General features: G+C 39.5%; 1 protein-coding gene across 1 annotated transcript in view; it reads right to left on the bottom strand.

Moving 5' to 3' along the window:
• Positions 1–18,906, bottom strand: part of BRWD1 (bromodomain and WD repeat domain containing 1) — a gene marked incomplete in the record, with an annotated part of 4,378,631 nt that extends 4,359,725 nt beyond the window's left edge. The window contains 4 exon segments of the mRNA XM_044071461.1: positions 17,833–17,892; positions 18,153–18,182; positions 18,296–18,354; positions 18,475–18,906. Coding sequence (XP_043927396.1) covers positions 17,833–17,892; positions 18,153–18,182; positions 18,296–18,354; positions 18,475–18,544 — 219 coding nt within the window.
• Between the last annotated feature and the right edge of the window lie 2,832 nt (positions 18,907–21,738).

The raw sequence follows: 21,738 nt of genomic DNA on the forward strand, positions 1-21,738 counted from the left end.
TTTTCAAAAGCAAACTTCACGTTACTTAAGACCAGGGTGGAAAGGTTCACAGCCCCCATGCTAAAGAAAAATGCTGTCCAAGCTGCTGAATCCCTTACAAAGGCACTCTATGAGCACCTGCAAGAATGTATGGATCGTGCTACCCTAAGCAAAACCAAGACTCACTACTCCAAGAAAAGGAAACCATTCTGGTGGATCCCTGCCATAAACAAGCTATACAATAGGAGGAGGAAACTAGTGCAGAAGAGAGTAAAATCCCAAGAAGGAAAGTCATCCCTGGTCAGTATCAGCAAGAAACTATGATCCCTCATAAAATCATCCAAGGCTAGCTTCGAAAGAAAAATTGCCAAGGACTCCAAAGATAACTACAAAGCGTTCTTTAGCTATGTCAAGAACCTAAGTGGAAACTCTCAGATCTGCTCTGAGTTAATGCAGAATGGCACAAAATACACTGAATCGACCGATATTGCCAACATTCTGGCAGACAGGTGGTTTAGTGTAAACTTCACCCTCCTCTCACCCCTAAAGGGCCCATAACCATACCAGAAGAATGTAGTGCCCCAGCAGTCACAGACACAGGTAAAGACAGTCCTATCCAAAGCCAAAAATACAGCTTCAATGAGACCAGACGGTGTCCCAGGCTGTGCCTTCCATGATCTCCAAAATGAACTAACCCCTCACCTAAACACACTGTTCAAACTCAGCCTCTCTACAGGCTATATACCCATAGAGTGGCACAAAGCAACAGTTATCCCACTCCACAAAGGTGGAGCCACAACAGACCATGGGAACTATCGCCCTATAAGCCTGATTAGCCTTGTCTGCAAGGCTATGGAGCGCATCATCATGGAATTCATCAACAGAGACATTGGGAATCTTCAAACATTGGACCCTACCCAGTTTGGCTTGGTTAAGGGTAGACCATGCCTCCTAAACCTGGTGGACTTGAGACAGTTACCAAAGCTTTAGATGAGGGGAAAGGAGGTCCACACAGCCTACCTAGACCTTGCAAAGGAGGTCCACACAGCCTACCTAGACCTCACAAAGGCTTTCGATACCATTCTCCATTCGGGTATTATAGACAAGCTCACCAGCCTGAACATAAACCCATATGTCACGAGATGGGTTGCAAACTGGCTCACGGATAGAACCCACACCTGTGAGAGTGAAGGCTCTAGGTCAGACTCTAAACCAGTTAGAAGTGGCATCCCACAGGGCTCAGTCTTGAGACCCCTCCTGTTCAGTATATATTTCTCAGAGGTACAGATAAGCACAGGAGGGACTATGGCGGACCAAGTTCGCAGACAACTGAAAACTGGGGAACATAATGGACTCTCCAGCTGATAGACATCCTCCAGAAGGGTCTCACTGAGATGGATACCTGGTGTCAAAATCATGGCCTCAAGCTAAACGCCAAAAAGTGCACAGTCATCCCCTTTGGAAAAAACAAAGCACCCGTGAACTACCACATACATGGTAGTCCCCTAAATTACAGAAAATGTAATAAGGGATCTGGGGACCCAAGTAGATAGCAATCTCTCCTTTGATAATCATATTGCCAAGGTGGTTAGAAAATCCTGTGTGGCCCACCTAATCACAAAAGGGTTTGCATCTAGAACAAGAGGTTATTGTGCCCCTCTACTCAGACCCATCATAGAGTAAAACGCCCCATTTGGGATGTACCTTACAAGACACCTGCAACGGCTGGAAAGACCACAGAAGTAGGTCACCAAGAGGATTACTGGCTTCAAACATATGCACTATGCAGCCAACTGAAGAAACTCCAGCTGTACTCTGTTGCATATCACTTACTCAGAGGTGATCTCCGCCTGACATACAAGGCCATGTCCAACCCAGAGTTGGACACGCTCCACCTAAAATAAAAAATCCCAAGAGCCACACACTCTAGGGATCTAAACTTCACCACAACGATAAATAGGACGTGCTGGGGGGATATATTCCTTTCCCAGAGCCTCCCTATGTTTTGGAACAGGATTCCAATCTACATTAGGCAGAGCCCCTCACTAACACTCTTCTAGAGAAACCTTGACAAGTGGATGAGAAACAGAAAATTTACCTAGGGGATCACTGCAGTGGCTCTGCTGGAGAGAGGCACAGGGAACCAATGGCTCTGCTGGACCGAGGCACTGGGAACTAATCTACGGGAGGGGCGAAAGCCAACACATTCTGGCTTGGCTTATAGATGCCCTCGGGCAGATAGGTTCATAGGCAAGTACTAGGCTAAGATAGGTGATAATATTGGATGGATATCGTCCTTCGGATTTACAAGGAATAAAAATCTAAAGGATTTACTCCGTTAATAACAAAAGATGATTAAGAATAGTGGTTTATCTTCACATAGGGGTACCTTCATTTGTACACAATGCAAGGCATGCCCACATATTAGGGAACATTATCATATTTATACACCCTTTAACAGGTAGGGGGTTCTATTTATTTGGCAACACGCCAAATGTGCACCTCCTACGTGGAAAATCTTACTGCATGCTAAATGATAGAACTTTGAAGCATTTGTTGGCTATAAGGCTACATAATGAACATAATGCACTTTATCAACATACACAAACTCATCCTGGTCATTATGGTTTTACAAATCATATACAATATAGTCTGGGGGTGGAGACTTGGTTAATCATGAAGAGTAAAATGAGAGGAAGTGGATTATTGAACTAGCAAGCAGATAAAGCTCCTAGTTTAAATGTTGTCATACCCTTAAAAACAGCCCTAAAAAGGAAGAAGGTACAATACCGAACTGTGATTGGTTGATGCAGTATTTTAAATTTGTGCCATTTAAGGAGTTTAATCTGATGAAGGGGGCTTGGACCCAAAAGAGCTCGGACCCAAAAGAGCTCATGTTTTTTGAATTTTATTGATGGTTTTAAACTTGGCCTGGTGGTCTAACTGCATTTATTTTTATTTTTTACATTCTCTCTCTTTGCCTTTGGGAATAGCCAAAGAGCAGCTTCTCACTCTGCTCAGTTAAGAATTCACTTGACAGTACATTTTTCCATTAGATTTGTATCAAGTTTGTGACAGAAATCAGTTTGCTGAATGACAAAAGTACCAACTCATCGAGCACATATTCAAATGGTTCTACAGGTAGGGTAAGCAACTCACGACATCTTCACTTGCTGGCAGTGATGCAAGGATCAAAATATAGTTCAGCTTAGTGAAATGCAGGGAAAACGGTCCTCCAAATAACTGTTTTAGCAAGCATCAACTTCCTGTGTTGTTCAGGTGCAATTTACAATAAATGTATGCACTGCAGACTATTTTACAGTGGCACTATCATTTCAACCACATTATACAAGGTACTCAGAATTAAGGTCAGGCAAATGACAAAATTCAACTTCGCTAAACAACTCACAGTTCAATTCCTCCTTAAATGAGGCAAAATATCTCTCTGTGGCAAGCAAACATCTTTGATGCTCAGTCTCTCGCTCTCTTCTCAAGAGAGGCCTTCTATAGTACTTCCTCTCTCTGTGAAGATGTCCAAACATGCATGCTCACGCACACTCACCATCCTATTTATAACAAGGGAGTGTGGCCTCTTCATACCACTCAACTGTCCAGATTTCTGCATATTTTTGGTCTGTTCCTCATAAATGTTTGGTTTTCTGGCAAATGATTGGCAAATCATTGAGAACGGAAGTCAGAAAATGACAGGTGTTGTTTCAGACTTCACATTTCAGTAAAGTCATGCTAATGGAAAACAGGTTATTCTAGCAACTTTTAAGTTTAAGAGCAATATTTGAAAATGTTGCTTTTTTTTGGTCATTCGTCCCTCCCTTATTTATGGCTTTGTCCAGATTTCTTGCTGTCAGAGATTGAGAGAGATGGCCTCTTCCATTCACATCAGGTCAAAACTCTTTCTAGACTACCCCAAAATAGAATGCGGCTCCAAACACCCAACAGCAGTTGTTAGGGGAACACCATACTACAAACACTCATATGCTCGCACACTCACGCATATACACACACACACACACACACACACACACACACACACACACACACACACACACACACACACACACACAGTTTGTTGGTGTATGAGGCTTAATAGTGAACAGCATGTTTCAAAATTCACAAGTATTTCTTTTTATGTGCTTGAGACATGCAATTTTAAGTAGCGGTGAGAGGTTTAATACTGTTGTTTTGGAGTGAGGCCTGAAATTTTGGGTTTCAGATTTGTAATAGACAGTTTACAACTTATGTAATGGCTGACCTCCCAAAATAAAAATGTACAGAAACTTCATTATGTTTACCTTAAACTGAATAGTATAGACCCGAGCTTATACCTTTGAAAAGGATAATTTCTTTTGATGGATGGCTGGAGAAAGTTTGTCACTTTTTCTATCAAACTTATCTATACAGTATATATTTTAGATGAATCACTTGGCAATGATCTAGGCTGACAATCTGAAATTCCAACCAACTAAAGCGAATATTGAATCATGAACCCACCTGGGTTGTTAGCTTGGATACGGTTATATTTTAAAACGGCAGCCAGCACTTCCATCTGGATCATCCCCATGATTCCAATGAAACTATTGGAAGGCCAAACAGGCCTGCCATTCCCCTATTATTCCAGTAGTCAGACACTTGTACACCAGAAGTACAATGATCATTATCCAGTAGGGATTGGGTAGCACACAAACCTAACAGTAGGTGGCCCAGCTGGTCTCCATGCTTCATCATACTTAAACCAGTAGGCAGTTTCCTCTTCGGTTACTACCACTGTATCCTAATCAGTCCACAGCTCTCTCCCACTGTCTTATGCACCCCTCCCTGATTTTCATTTGTGAAAACAGAAGCAAAATTCATGAAATGCCCCTACTTCCTCTCCCAAACAAAAACCTTCTGCCAGCTCTCCATCTTTTACCTCTGCTGTCCCCACCTCCTTTGTTATTCTATTTGCTTTCTTGTACTGGATTTCTCTACTTTCCCCTCCCTTCTACCTTTTAGCAAGCCTTTCTTCTCCAATAACTAGTCTCACATTCCTACTCAGCCTCACTAGCTTACTCTTAATTTTGCCTTTTCCTCAAAATGTGGCTCATATATTTGTAAACTCCTATCCATGGACCATACAGCTCATTTCCTAAAACTACTGTAGATAACCAACTCGTCCACAACTCTACCACCTTGACATAATCCACTCACCTAAAATCCTGTACTGTCATCTTAGTCTTGTTTCCTTTCCAGACAAACGAGAACATGATCACTACTGGCCATCAACATCTTACCTTTCCACCTACTCCAAGCCATAAAGTAACAAATTAGGACTGCCCAACACCTCCTTCTGGACATCTTTCACCCTTCCTACTCGTTTAGAGCCATATCTAAGAATTCTGTGCTTTCTGGCACAATCCAGCACCAGCTGACTGACACCACTGTAGTCCAAGACTGCAAAGACGACCACGCCCTTCTCTACTAGAGAGCTGGGAATTTCTCTGTCTGTTCCTGGCATATTCAGACACACCCAGAACCAGGAGTATAACCTTCCTCCTACCTCGGCATTTACTTTGTCCTACAGCCTCTTTTCCTCTTCTGACATGTCTGGGGCCAATACACTGAACACACACCATTAGCACTCACTGCTATTTCTCAACCCTCCACCACAGCACTTAGGTTGTGAAGGAAGCAAAGCAGTAAGCAGAGTCAAAACCTAGGGTATCATTTTCTCTCTCTCAGGTATGACCTCAGGCTCGATACCCTCCCTTACATACATTACTACTCCTACTTCCATTCCTCCCCTTTTTTTTCAATTCCAGGGCACAGAATACTCAGGCACTTGTGTCTCCCACCCCCAAATCAATAGCCCACGTTTCTCTGATACCTCTAATTTTCCACCCTTCTTCCACATTACTGCCAGTAGCTCCCAATCTTCTTATCCAGCCATGTTCAGACTCATGTCTGTTTCTCCATTTCTCTACATTCATTTCTCTGTATCACCAGAGTTGATACCCTCCCTCTTTCGCTCCTGTGACATCCTCTCTTCTTTATTACTTTAAAGGCATAATCAAGATATACCTGTATAACCAGACTAACAGTGCTATTCCTTCTAGAATAATTTTACTATTTGTCTTGTCTTCCATGCTACCCAAATGGGTTTGAGGCCCATTTTCAGTGGAAGCCTGGGTAGAAAGGCTCAAAGAAAATTACAGACGTGACACATTTAGAACAGGAGCTTAACATAAGCCATCCATCCAGTGTTGAGCAGCATCTGACGCATAGCAACTCCACAAACAGCCAAGTAGATTGAAACACCTCTGTTACAAATACGGCACACACAAATTTGGAGTTGCCAATCCACCTACCACATGTTGTGGGCAATATATGCAGCCAATCAGCCCACAATCGTGCCACAGAGCCTCTCTCTCGCAGCTAGTCTCTCTGCCAGGCCGCCCTCCTCATCCTCCTATATTAATCACAAGCCCATTCTCCTCATCCCCTACCACAGTAAACATACCCCAACATATAGCTACACACCTCTGATCATGCTGATCCACCTTTGTGGCCTCCTCCCACACATTTAGACCCAAGACCAGTTATAATTTAATTTGATCTCTCCTCTTCCATCCAAAGACTCATCATCCCCTTGGTAACAATCTTCATATACCAGAGATCTTCTTTGTCCTCAAGCAAACTACTCTGTTAATTTCAGCTTATGTCACTACTACCACATGCAACTTCTTTCCCTTCGGTTCCACCACCCCAGTCCTCTTCACTATCTATGCTGGCTGCCTCCCTGGAGTCGAACAGGATCACTTTCCCATCCCTCTTGTACTCCTAAAAGTACCTTCATTTTTCAGTCATGGTTATGCCTAACAGACTATGACCTGCTCTACAAAAGTAGTGGAACTGTGAGCTACATAATTTGAAGACCGTCAAGTGTATGGTGCTATGGTTCTTTTATCTTCTGGCTGAAGTTCCATTTAAAATAAAGGCCATCAAAAAAAAAAAAAAGTTAGATTTCACCAGACAGGCTTTCTTTCATTCCGAAAAACAACTTCGACAAATGATTTACACACAAGTAGAAGTCAATGTCCCACTCATCCTCACCCCCAGCTGGCCAAGCTCCTCTCCCACTTCCCTCCTGCTCTGCCTGCAGTACTAGTTCCTGCAAAGTCACTGTTTATAAGCAGACAGATGGCACAAGAAAGGAAGGTATGTTTTTGTACTGCCTTCACATATAAAACTGCAAGTACTCTTAACGTACTTGTACATTCACACAAAGCCCAACCAAACATTGCCTTAACGGGTTTGCATTAATACAGTAAAAGTTTGTTATTCCATGATGTATGCTCAAGGAGCTGTTGGTACACAACCGCATACTTTGCGTCACGTGATTTGATCATGTTTTATGGTTCAAAGAAAAAAACAAAACAAATGCAAATTGATCCATTACAGACCACTATAATAGTTTGCTTGCTTAAGTACCAAATACTTCAGAAGACTACCAACTTGTTGATACATTCACACTCAAACCTACCACTACTGCAATAACTATTATATACACAGAAATGATTTTTCAAAGAAAACAGAACAATTGTATTAATCGCCTAGATCAATTTCTGTAGGAGCTCTCCACATTTACACTATATTTCACGTAGTATCAACGTGTATGATGGGTACCCACTTGATTGTTCCATTCTTTGTACTCCTGTCAATCTCTCCTGCGATAAATTTATATTACTTTACAGGTATCCCCCCCATAAAAATTACCCTAGGCTCACAGTTAAACTACCCAGTCAAGAAATGGAATAAATAACCTACAGTCAAATGTTACAGACTCGGAAAGTGAAATCAAAAAGACTTACAGAAACCGTTTTACTATATGGGTAAAAAACAGTTTTCAGGAAACAAAGCAAGAGAAAAAAAAAAAAACAGAACCTTTCCATGTAACTGACGCTCTGTCTACTGCATAGTAACTGCTGAGTTTCTGTCTATTACATAAAACAATGCTGCCAGTTTCCACTGTCACAAAGACTTTATGCAAGTTTTGATGCAAAAATCTAACGTAGTGTAAAAAAAGGCACTGCTCCCCACTCTTGGTTCTGACCCAAAGAGACAACTCATGCTGCATGCCGGTGATGGGGTAAGATGGAGGCAATGATCAAAGTGGGACTCCAAGACAGTTGTGCCAGGCACAAAGGGAATTTTTTTAAGTATTAAGCAAAAACAAGTATTTTAGGCTGAATGCCAACAGACTGAGAAAATTCCCTACGTAGGAATTATGCCTGAAACCATTTGCGATAGCCTGGGTTTTGCCATATGGAAAAATACCAAATACATGGTAACATCCAATACAGAATTCAGAAATTAAACCAAATTCAGTAAGAAATCTTTCTTCAGCATAGCAAATGGAAACCATTAAGAACTCAGATGACACAGTAATTCACTTCAACAGAATCTTCCTCTAGATATTCAGCTCCCTATCACCTCAAATGCAAGTATAAATCCTGCAGCATGCTTTATACCAGATATTAAAAAGCTAATGCAGAACAGAAATAAAACATGCATGAGGAAACAGTAGATGTGCATACAAAGCTGAACTAAAATACCATCCTAAAGGAGTAAAACTACAACACTAGTCTACAGAAACACCACTGTAAAACTTCACAATACCGTTTAGGTCAGCACTACACTTTACTCAGTCTGGTCCAAAAAAATAAATAAATAAATAAACCACAACCCTGCCCTTTCAAAGTTGAAAGACTATAAACACAGCATACAGATTTAACCCATACCACATAAATTTTGCCAATTCCCTTAATAAATCCAATGCACCCAAAGCATTTGCAAGTTAGGCTAAAATAACTACTTAAACCAAAGACAATCACAGGCTTTTTAGTTATGTTTGAAATCTCAAATGCACAACGTGCTGAGCGGATTGTGAACAATGTTAACTATGCGGATGGTATAGCGAACCTACTGGACAATAAATTTAGCTTTATTTATTTCCAGTTTGATGACCGGGGAGGTCCACTGGGCTCAAAGAGCCCATGTTTTCAGTGGAGGCCCGGGGAGAAAAGCTCCAATAATACATAGTACAAACTCCATAATATGAAGTACAATACATAGTGGAAACAGAAACAAACTAAGCAAATTTTACATACAAAATAGCAAAAACTAAATAAAAGTTAAACAGCAGCTTGGAGAAGGATGTAAAGCATATTTACATGTTTAGTAGTTGAGAACAGTTGTACAAGGTTAAATTAATACAGAGGTTTAAATCATCTGAAAATGATATAGAAGTAACATTAGCATGGATGAGTTCTTTATGCATGAATATTAGCAGGAGTTAAATTAATACAGATGTTTAAATACTCAGAGTGGTATAGAGGTAGCATTAGCATGAAGGTAGTACATAGGGTTAAATCAATAGTGTGCAAGGAAAAACAAACTGTGTGTGTTATAAAGTATTTATGTATTAAGCAGGTTAGGTAGGTGGAGTGCAAATGCATTTCCATTTTTGGGAGAGGTAAGAATGCAGCTAGGTTTTGAAGTGTTCAGAGTTCTCAGAAATTCTTAGAGATGGAGGGAGAGAATTCAATTTTTTGGTGACAGAAAAGGATAGGAGAAGCTGACCAGCGGGACGGTTTGGTTTATAAACAGAGATTAGATTTTGGTGGGTAGATCTTAAGAGTTCTGTTTGGGGTGTATAATGTCAAGACGTTTGTTAGTGCTGGGCATATAGTTGGTTTGAAAATAAGCTTGAGAGTGGTGATGAGTTGGAGGTAGTCAAGGTAGTTTGGGAGTTCTAGCCATTGCAGCGGGAGAGGTTTACAGTGGTGAGTGGAGTATTTGGAAGTGGTGGCAAACTGAGATTTTATTGTAACAGGATTCTAGTTTAGAAGAGATAGGTTGGTTAGTAGGGGAGCACCATACATTAGTGAGGGCAGTAAGAAGGTAGTGGCAAGGGTCTGTCTTGTTGAGGGGGAGAGGGAATTTCTGTACAGCATGCCAAGTTTGATGGGTTTTCTTTATACTTAGCTGAATATGGGTATCGGAATTTTAGGTGTTCATCAATAGTAACTCCCAAGAAGTTTAGCAAAAGGAACAACTTCTACAATGGAGTTAGCAAGGCTTGTAATCTTGAAAGAGGTTTTGCCTAGGTGGATAGATTTTGGGGGAAGAGAACAGAAGGATCTTTGATTTGTTGGCATTCAAAGAGGTGATTTTGGAGCATCCAGTTCTCAGTAGTTGAGAAGGCAGTTTGAGTTTTTGTTTGGAGCTCAGGGAGGTTTGATACAGAGCAAACTAAAGTGGAGTCATCTGCATATTGTACTATCTTAGTGTTAGGAATGGCTGCATGGAAATCATTGAAGATATTGAAGAGCATAGGGCCAAGAATGGACCCCTGGGGTACCCCAGTTGGGGTGGGAAGGAAGGCTGAGGTGCCAGTCTTCCATTTTACTGCCGGAGATCTGTCAGAGAGGTAGTTGCTGCACCAGGTAATGGTGTTTTGTGAGCGGTTAAGATTGTAAAGATGGTGAAGAAAGTGGGTATGAGAAACTGTTTCGAAAGCCTTGGAGAGGTCAAGGAGGACTGTGGATACAAGTTCTCCAGAGTCACGGGCATGGTTTACGATGTCTAGAAAAGAAAGAAGAGCTGTTATTGTGCTATGGCCAGGACGGAACCCATGCTGTGTTGGGGTGAGGAGTTGGTTATGTGTAATGAATGGCATGAGCTGGAGGTGGATGCATTTCTCAATAATTTTTTGAAATAGGGGAGAGAATTGCTAAGAGTCGGAAGTTGGAGATATTATTTATGCCTCCTTTATGGAGGGGTAGGATAAAGGCTGCACGCCACAGTTGCGGGACATATGACTCTTGTATGGATCTGTTGAGTATGCTAATGGGGATGGCAATGCTGCAATTCTTAAGAGTGAGGGGATATTGTCAGGGGAATTGGAGCAAGGCTTAAGCTTAGAGAGAAGTTTAACTTTACCCCTTTCTCCCCCTCAGTCTGTCTCTCAAGATGTACCTGAAACTGGCTTACCTCCAGCTATCCCACAAGACCAAGTCCTAAAAGCACTATCAAAAGCTAAAAATACTGCAGTGATGGGTCCAGACAATATCCCTGGCTGCATTTAAAATAGTATGAAGTATGATCTGGCCACACCCCTCGCAACACAGTTCAACCACATCCTCTATACAGGTTTTGTACCAAGTGAATGGAGAACTATGGTCATTCCCTGAACAAGTAGGACCTTCCACAGACCCATTCAATTACAGACCTGTACAACTGACCAGTCTTCTATACAAAGTCATAGAAAGACTTATGGAACAAATCAAGAAGAACATAGGGAACCTCCAAAACACAAGACTTGCCAAGGGAGTCATGCTTATTCAACCTGGTGGACTTTTTTGAAGAGGTCACCAAAGCAATGAAGACAAAAATGGCACACACCACATACCTCAATCTGGCCAAACCTTTGGACACATTTCCACCCAGGCCTAGCAGAAAAGTTAAACTGTGAATAAACCTGTATGTCACCCGAAAAATTGTCAACTTGCTCAGAGATAGACTGCAGGAAATCAAACAGGGGAAGTTGCCTCCACAAAGAGATCAGTGACCAGTATAACCCCCTCAGGGTTCTATACTGGGACCCTTCCTGTTTGGCATCTACTATCATCTCTGAAGTAAAATCCAATACCAAAATGCTCTGGCTGACCAAGTCTGCAGACAACTACAAGCTAGGAGCAGTGACTCACTCTCCAAATGGCTTAGCCATACTGTAGAAATGTTTGACCCAAATAAGCAACTGGTGCCAAAATCATGAACTGAAATTAAACGCCAAGAAAAATGCATTATTGTATCCTTTGGGAAATCATCCACCCCAGGGAATTACCACAATGACAATATGTCCCTAAGAATCTATCCAGTTGCTTGGGATTTGAGAACTTATGTGGACAATGGCCTAACTTGACCAACATGTAATCATCTTTGTAAGAAAATCCTACTATATTGTACAGCTTAGAAATAAACAGATTGTGTCTAGATCTACAGATGTCACTCTCCCACTTTACTCAGCCCTCATTTGGCCAAGTATAATGCCCCCTTTGGCATGCATTTGTCCAGACACCTGCAACAACTGGAACACCCACAGAGACAACCTTATTAAAAGAATCCAAGGCCTAAACAATAAGTCTTACATGGGCAAAATCAAAAGCCATGACACTATATTCTTTATCCTACAGTCTAAGACATAGCCCTATCTGCCCTAGGGCATTTATAAACCTAGCCAGAGTATGTTTGGCTTTCGCCACCCTTTTAGATTAGTTGACTGTGCCTTTGTATAGTAGGTCACAGAAGGTAGCCCTTTTAAGGTTTATTTACTGTACCTCTGTCAAGCAGCAACACCGAAGAGATCCCAGGGGTAAACTTACGATCTCCCATCCATTCGTCAAGATTTCTCTTGAAGAGGGTCAGTGAGGGGCTCTGCCTGACATGGATTGGGATTTTGTTCCAGAGTGAGGGGAGGCTCTGGGATAGGAATCTGTCCCTCCAGCATGTCCTATTTACTTCTGTGCCGAGGTTCAGGTCCCTAGAGCGTGTAGCTCTAAGGGATTTACATTTCCTGAGGTGAAGCATGTCCATTAATTCTGGGTTGGACATGGCTTTATATGTCAGACAGATCGCCTCGGAGTAGGCGGTACGCAACTGAGCAGAGCTGGTATTTCTTTAGCCGAACTGCATAGGGCATCTGTTTGAGCCCCTTGATCCTCTTGGTGAGATACTTTTGGGGTCTTTCCAGTTGCTGAAGATGTTGGGTAAGGTACATCCCAAACGGGGCATTGTACTCCATTATGGGCCTGATAAGTGATGAGTAGAGGGGCACAATGACCTCTCTTGATCTAAATGTTAACCCTTTCATGATAAGGTGGGCTATATAGGTGGTCATTCTAACCACTTTGGCAATGTGATTGTCAAAGGAGAGATTGCTATCTACTTGGGTCCCCAAGTCCCTAATTACTTCTTCCATACTTAATGGATTACCACCCATGTGGTAATTTGTGGGCACTTTGTTTTTTCCAAAGGGGATGACTATACACTTTTTGGCATTTAGCTTTAGGCCATGGCTCTGGCACCAGTTATCCGTCTCTGAGACCCTTTTGGAGGATGCTTGTGTCAGTTGGAGAGTCTATTATAGCACCCAGTTTGCAGTCATCTGCGAACTTGGTCAGCCATAGTCCACCCGTGTTAGCCTGTACCTCGGAGAAATATATACCGAACAAGAGAGGTCCCAGGACTGAGCCTTGTGGGACACCACTTGTAATGGCACCTGCTATTCTGACCATGTGGGTTCTATCCCTGAGCCAGTTTGCATAATCTGTATCTGGCATAAAAGGCATATTCCAGACCAATACAGATGGATTTACTACACATTAGGAAGTCAAAAGGAATCAGAAATGCTCAGTGTAGTGATCTAAACCTCTTCTACAGCATCAATTTGGAGGAACATTTACCTCACAGAGGATACCACTGCTCTGGAATGGACTCCCCATCCAAGTAAAACAAAGCTCATCCCAAGGACTGCCCCCTGTACTACTAATGGACAGAGGTAGCTCCTAAATGCTTAATTCCATGCATGGGTCCCTTCAAATTGTGCATGGTATGATATCAGTTATTCTTACTAGGGGTAAAACAAAGCAAATGTTTTGACCTGGCAAAAATCCAACAGTTTACAGGTATCAACATTTGATGAATCTCTGATGGAGGTCAATACTAGGAGCATTAAGAAAAAAAAATCTTAAACTTTAAAATTTGTTACATTCCTACTAGATTAATGTTGTTATTGTTTGTGAAACTTGGCTAAAGAACAATGGCTGGAAACCAGTTCTATCAGGGTATAAACATTTTTATTTTAACAGACATTCTCACAAAGAATCAGGTGGAGGTGTTATGATACGGATTAAAGGTAGTTATGAGACCTGTGATGTTCAATGATAGCACCAATATTATAGATTTTGTAAATGCGACAATAAAGACAACCCTGGAACATATGACAATTGTTAGAGTGTATAGACCACCATCAAATGCTGATGACCTAGAGGCATTCATACATTTATTGCATGAAGCACAAGAGGGAACAACAGTAGCTGGTGACTTAAATTTACTCAGAAACAGACTGGAATAACCGATTCAACAACATTAAAAAAAATTATTCACAACTTATGTTCAGAACAACTTCTCCAGACTTGTAAGAAAACATTGTGTTCCTAAAGAAATTACTGTTGCTTCAAGGCAAGTGTTACCACCATTGATCTGCAGTGATAATGGAGTTAACTGTTGCTAGATAATTCTGCCACACTAAAACCTAAACCAGTGCACAAAAGATTAATAACATGATTATATAAAAGCAAAACACTTGCTATGAAAAACCAAAACCAATCAGTGATGCGCTTAGTGGAAAAACTGGAGAAGGAATGTGGAAATTTTTGAAAGTGAAATGATTGAAAGAAAAAAAAATAATAATCATAAAGGTGTTTAACATCAGGATTCAGGCACACAATGTCAGGAGGACACATTTCTATAAGAACAACACTTGATCAAGGTGAGAAAAAATATTAGAAATGGAGAGGTCAAACTACAACTTTGAAAACCGAAATAAACAAGCTGGACTTACAAATTAAACATAATAAGACAAGATCAAGAAAAATATAAAAATAATGAGCATGACAGGAAATAATTTTGTAGATACACAACATGTGGAAAGAGCAGACATAGAAATTGATGAGCTGTGTGTAGATTCTAAAATGTATTCTCTGACAACAGATTACAGGCATATTTACAAAATCTTATGCAAAACAGTTTGGCTCTACAAAGGGGGTGATCCTAGTGACATCCAGGCAACTTCAGATACTGAAAATCAGATTATATTATACTATGAAAGAACTATGCAAACTGGATCCAGACAAAGCACAGGGACGAGACGGAATTAGTAATAAAGACCTGAAAACACTTCAGCAAGAACTTACAGTGCCATTATATCCATTTACTAAGTTGTATAAATATGGTGAGATTCCTAGATTAGAGACATGCACTTATTAATCCTGTCTTTAAACAAAAGGGGAGTAGGACAAACCCACAGTCATACAGGCCCTTAGGTCTACTTTCATGTTGTGGAAAAATAATGGAGAAGATAATTTTGGATAAATTGTCATATCTGGAAAGGTTGGGGCTAGAAAACATATCAGCGTGCAAAAATTGAAAATTGCTCTATTACCCCCTGTAGTATGACATTCTATAACAATATAGTAACAGCTATGAATGAAAAGTTCTGTGATATAATCTATATAGATTTAACTTCAGCATTTGAGAGGTCATACGTACACAAACTGGAAAAGTGAAATTATGTTAGTCAGGGTGTCCTAGGACCATACTTGTTTAGATTATATCTTTCAGATCTGTCTTTTTTGTTTGTGTTCTAAAGTCCTAATGCGGACGACTTGAAATTAGGTAAACAGATTACCACATGTTAAAGATAGGGCATGTCTGCAAAAGAACTTAACTAAGCTGACCATTTGGGCACAGGAGAATTTAGTTTAGTGAATTCAGTCCTCACTAATGTGTCACAAAAATCCAGAAAATTACAAATTTTATGAGCAACAAACCAAAAATAGGAGACAAAAATCAGGATAGTTGAGAGGTATGTCTGCCTACCAGCCTTTTCTCATATTAAAATTATCCACAACATTTGCTATACCCTAGACAGGTGCCCTGCCACAAACCAGTTATTGAAATTGTAGTTCACTAAAACAAAGACTTAGTACTCACTCAAAAAAAAAAAAGCCTGCTTATTATACATTATTTATGTTGCAAAACTATGGAACTTGATCACAGCAAATAACAGAAATATCTCAGCTTGTCTACAACTTAAAATCTTTTTGAAGGTTATATTTGTCAAGCAAATGGTCCTGCACTTACGACCCCATTATCAAGACCCTTTTTTATACTAACTCGTACAGTCTATAATGTACAACTCCTATGAAATCATACCTATCAATGTAACAGTACTAACCTTACACCAACCCCATTACTAATTACTCACCTCACATAGTCAAGTCAGTCACTGCAAAATTCACACTTTTATTATAATAAACTCTTGGTAACAGTAAGGTGTACAAGACAGTGGTGTGACCAGTACTACTGTATGGTACAGACACCTGGGCAGTAAAAGCAGAACAGCTGAAGAAGCTAGACGTGATGGAAATGAAGTGCCTGAGAAGGGTGGCAGGATGCACATTGTGGGACAAACGAAGAAATGAAGACATAAGATCAGAAGCCAAAGTAGCTCCAATTGCAGAAAAGATCAAAGAGAACAGATTATGGTGGTTTGTACATGTGCAGAAAAGCAGAGAATCTGGTGAAGAAGATTTGGGACAGACAGGAAGAAAGTAAGAGGAAGCGAGGATGTCCAGCAAAGAGATGGATGGATTGTGTGAAAGAAGATCTGAGACAATCAGGCATGAATGTTGAAGGAGGAAGGTGTGTGGCACTGAATAGAGTGAAACACGTTACCCCAACCCCATGTAGGAAAATGGGAAAAGAGCAGATGATGAAACTCTTGGTTACAGATCTCAAGTGAATTGAACTGCTTGGTAAAATATGCACACACTTTATCCACTGTCTGCTACCTGGACTGTGCCTGTAAATGGTCCACTGATCAGTATACTACCCCATGATAAACACAAATTAGTACAGCAACAGTATGTACATATAATGAAAAATTATGTTAAGTGTTCTACTGATGTATGCAAGTTTTAAGGGAACTATATACTATGATCTAGTGATGTATCTGAGCTTAACATGCTGTAAATGCTATACAACGGACGTATCATAACATTCTGATAAGTTATACAGCCTCTTGAATATTTCTTACTGATGTTCGCGCATTCAAGTGTATGTAATGTGGACCCCCCCAGGCCTCCGCTGCAAAGGGGCTTTTCCAAGTAACCAAACAAAAATAAATATTAGTAGCGGCTAGTCTCATTAATAATTATGTCACTCACCTATAGTCACATTCTTACTACTGATTCAAAAAGCTGTTGTAACCCAGCCTTGCTAGATAGAGAAACTCTCACCGTAATTCTCAACCTTTTAGAGCAAGAAATCTAGACAAAGGCTCAAGGACAACTTTTTATATATTGCTCTTGCAAACTTATAAAATTGATAAAATGTTTTGTATTGGCATTAATTTTCTTAGTCTATGAAGTCTGAAACTCATGTCTGTCATTATTTTTTTCCAACTGCAATCTGTAATGAATTACCACTAATCTGCCAAAAATCCACAAATATATGCCAAACGGACCAATAATACGAGACCAAAATCTGGACATTCTACGAAAATCTGTTAAATTGAGGTGCTAAATCTTCCAACTAGTCTTGGCTCGCTATGAGAATAGAATATTACTTGACTGGTTATGTCATTTGGCCGCTTCTAATTACAAGATTACGGATAAAACAATATCAAAACCAATAAGATACACTTTCATAAACAGTAGGTAGGCACCACAAAATGAAAGCAGTAGTCTGAATGGCGGGCTGCTCAGGCAGGCCAGCCTAATAGGGCTGTATTCAATGGCTTACAACTCCTCCCACTCTGAAAGCGGCTCTGGATAAATTAAAGGGCTTTTAAAGTTGTGTTTTTTAATTCTATTGTGTACAATAAGCTACACACTCGAATGCAAACCATTTAACTAAAATTCCTTCACTACTTTTAGTAGATAATCAGCGAAGGTTAAAAAGTCTAAACAACACATTTTAATACTACAAATATGTAAAATAATATAAACTTACCAAATCTGCATAACTTCTGTTATGTTCATTGCCTTTCCAGTCCAATCTTTTAGGAAGCAGCTAAATATAAATATTAAAGGAAAATATCAAATTCAGGCTCTGCAAATTTACTTCCACATCGTTGATTACATACATATATAATAAACAGCATCAAATGTAACTATGAAGTCAAATGACTGGATTCGATTGCTTAAATCAACCAATGTAAACAAGAGAAGTGTGTGGTTACGCTGTGACAGCCTTAGCAAAGAATATAAAAACACTGTAGGCGCCGCAAGTATAAAGAACCAAGGCGTGAGAACGGGGTCGCGCATACAGACCTGGTACAGCTCCAGCTCTTGTATCAGCACCTATGGCAACAGAAGAAACAGAACCTGGATTAATAGGCACATACGGGACGTGGCACTCTCTTAAACCATACATTTCTTGGAATAAGGGGACATACTGGTCAATTTATACTCACCTCGAATGACTTTCGACATGGGCCTGACGACAAATGGCGAGCAATTAGGAAATAAAGTTCTAAAGGGCGAGAGAAAGACAAAATTATAACGGATGGGGTATTACATGAAGGGTGCAAATGACGCCAATTCTATGAACTTCTGACTTTTGAATCTTTTCATGTACTTTTCATATTCTTACCTGATTCTAAAGATGAAATTGGGTGTTTTGGGAGTAAAGTATCTGCCATTTCCTTTATTACGGGCTTCATGTGTTAAAGTTTGATCACATTTTTATAAGGTTACTACATAACCACGTTTCACTAGCCCTAATTTTCAGTAGCTGTTTTGCCGAAACCTTTTTCTGTCGCCATTTGCGTGATGCGGCCAGTTTACCAATTATGCTTCCGTCTTGCGGTTCCAAACTATAAAGTAGTCCCCCTTTTTACTACCAATAGCTAACGTTCTGGTTTAATTAATGCAATAGCTTACTGAACATCATTTAAAGCGGCAGGTATTTGTCTAATATGCTTACTAAAAAACTAGAATAACTGTTAAAAACTTTTCAAACTTCTAGGTCAAGAATGAAAGTAGGTCCGTTAGCCGTCAGAATTGTGTGATGACGTCAGTCTTGAGAGGTGGTGTACGAGAAATCTAACTGTCTTATTTGCATTTTGTTAGAGTGCCGTGTTGGACGCCTTTATATTATGTGATACTTTAAGTAAAAATGTAATGTTTGCGTTTTTTTTTTTGCTAATTTATGCATATTTGTTTATTGTAAATTTTGTAATTAAGATATGTATTTATTTTCCTGAACATATGTGCGTATTTATACTAATTAAACTTGTTTTTCACTTTCTTCGTCCGAGATATTGTGACATGATAAGAAATGTGGAGACGTTTGCCAATGGATTGGATGTATTTATTCCCTTTTAGTTTGACATAAGGATTAAGAGACGCTGTCAAGTGCATGGAACATTTGTGTTGGAATGTATCCTATTTTCAGTTAGTACGCGAAACTCCAGAAACCATAGATAGATCTGGAGATTTTTTAAGTTGCTGGTGGGGTGCAATTTAGCAATCTGGCAAGCATTGCAACTTCTTACCGCAAGAAAAGTGGACAGATCTTAAAATAATGGCAAGGGATGTCAAAGGTTCAAACATAGATTAGATTTTAGGTACTATTCTTAGAAACTCGGAAAGTGCATAGAAGGACAGGATTTATGTTAGCGTACATTTTCCGAAGGAAATTAAGTCGGAAACTTAAATGTTTGTCATTATTTAGTTACTTAAGTCCTTGATGATTTGTTAGCCAAAACGCTAATTTATGAGTAGCAAACCAACGTTATGAGGCAAAAATTTAGATATTCTGCGAAAATCTGGACAGTTGAGAGGTATGAATACGTTTTGTTTAGTAATTGATATTTTCAACATTTCAAATAGCTGAGCATAATATAAACGATGTCCCAGTGTGTATTTGAGTTGTCAGACTTGACCAGGAAGAATTCTTGCAGTCCTGTGGTTATTGATCGGAAAATGCCTGGCATACCTCTCGGGGTATACTTCATTTTTAGGAACATTCCTCATTTTTGGTGTTAAGAGTTAACGTCCCTTGAAGTTCCACAATGAAATGGTCAGTTGCACATTCAGTGTTATGCTTTTTTAATAATAGTCGTGGTAAATAGAACTAATTAATATTAATTCTTCAAAATAACTTTTTAATCATTGTAAACATCCTGCCAGCTTCCTAGAGTCAAAGTTGTTGGTAAGCTGTTATTAAAGGAGAACTGCACGCAAAAAGTGGGAAAATATGTTTTTCAGCAAATCTTTTAATTTTTCTGCATTGTTAATGCGTTTGTCAAAATAAATGGTTACTGTTATTTTCTAATTTGTTGTACCCACAACGATCTGAAGGAGGTTGCCATGACTAACATGATTTTGTTTAACAATCAATGTTTTTACATTCCTGATGTCATGTTAGTGACATAAAGCAATCCTTATGATTAGGAATCCTTTACTGTGGTTTTCGTTCTCATCGATTTACAGCATTGTTTTGAGTGTAAAACAGTTCACTGTCCGCATTAATCCGCGTGTTTAAGTACTTTATTTCCTTTGATTTTCATTAGTGGTCATCTGTGTTATAACATTTTAAGGAGTGTTTGAATGACAAACTTGAATATGTAGCCGAGTTAATTGCTCTTTGCAAAGTAATGTAATGAATGTAATTGAAGTGTGAGCAATCTGATCCCTGTGATGAGTAGTAGTTACTTGGGATGAATTGGTTTGTGTTGCAGTCACCATAAATTGTAGTTAAAATTAGTTTTTCCTATTTAATCTTCTTACCCTAGCTCACTGATTTGACTCTCAACAAAACTATGTATACAGTGCAAAAATGTTGTAATAAAACGCCAGAAAGAAACATGTCATGTTTACAGAAGCTGGTATAGATAACTGCAAAATCAAATACTGACAAAGTATGAAGACTTAGATGAACATTGTTTGCTTTCTTTCTTTGTGGCATTGAGTTTTATTAAAAGGAAAGACGTCTGCATCTGAAAACCAAGCTTGAAACCCCTGCCTTTGTTCACATTCCAGGTTTCACAATTTATCTGATGTATGATGCTGGTATCACATTCCAGGTTACACAATTTGTCTGCGGTGTGATGCTGGCAATCTGTAACTGATAAGGGACATTTAAATGTCATTGTTTAAGAGGCATTTCCAACTATTGAGCCACTAACTTACTCTGCTACTTGTAGTAGCCTTTGTGATGTAACAGATGAGGCAAATGCAGGAAAGAAAGGCAAACAATAATTAAATTATGTTTTCAGTATGTGAAGTGTTTAGTGTTGGATTATTGGGAAGGAAAAAAAGACCTTTTTGGGTGGAGTTCTCCGTTAAGTGTTCCATATTTGGCCCAGTTGTTCCATGTTATGAGAGGTACTGTTCTTTATTTTGACGATAGAAGGTTTAGAGCTATGGTGCCTTGCAGCACACTTGGCTTTGATAAATAGGGGTTGTTTGTTTTGAATTTGACATTAATTTAGCATAAAAGTTGCTCAGTTGCTACCCCATGTGAAAAAAGGGGGTGAGGCAATAAGGGGGGTTTAAGTAGTTTGGCAGACTTATACCTCTCAACTCTTCCTGATTTTGAGTCAAAGTTTTTGCTTTCTCCCTTTGAATCCCTCCAAAAACTGATGATTTTTGGAGAAAAGATGGTGAATTATACTTGATAAATAATGATGACTATTAGAGTTATAGACTTTTACTTCAGAGCATATTTTTTTCAGTATGTGAAGTGTTCAGTGTTGGATTACTGGGAAGGAAAAAAAATCACTTTTTCATATTTGCATATTATTTTACATATATTATTATATTTACGTAGTATTATTTTACATATTAATTCACATACTATTAACTTGCGATATTGACAGAATAAAAGAATTAATCCTATAAAAGTGTCCTT

Source organism: Protopterus annectens, chromosome 5.part0 (assembly GCF_019279795.1).
Source record: "Protopterus annectens isolate FY-2018-M chromosome 5.part0, PAN1.0, whole genome shotgun sequence".
Classification (NCBI taxonomy): domain Eukaryota; kingdom Metazoa; phylum Chordata; order Ceratodontiformes; family Protopteridae; genus Protopterus; species Protopterus annectens.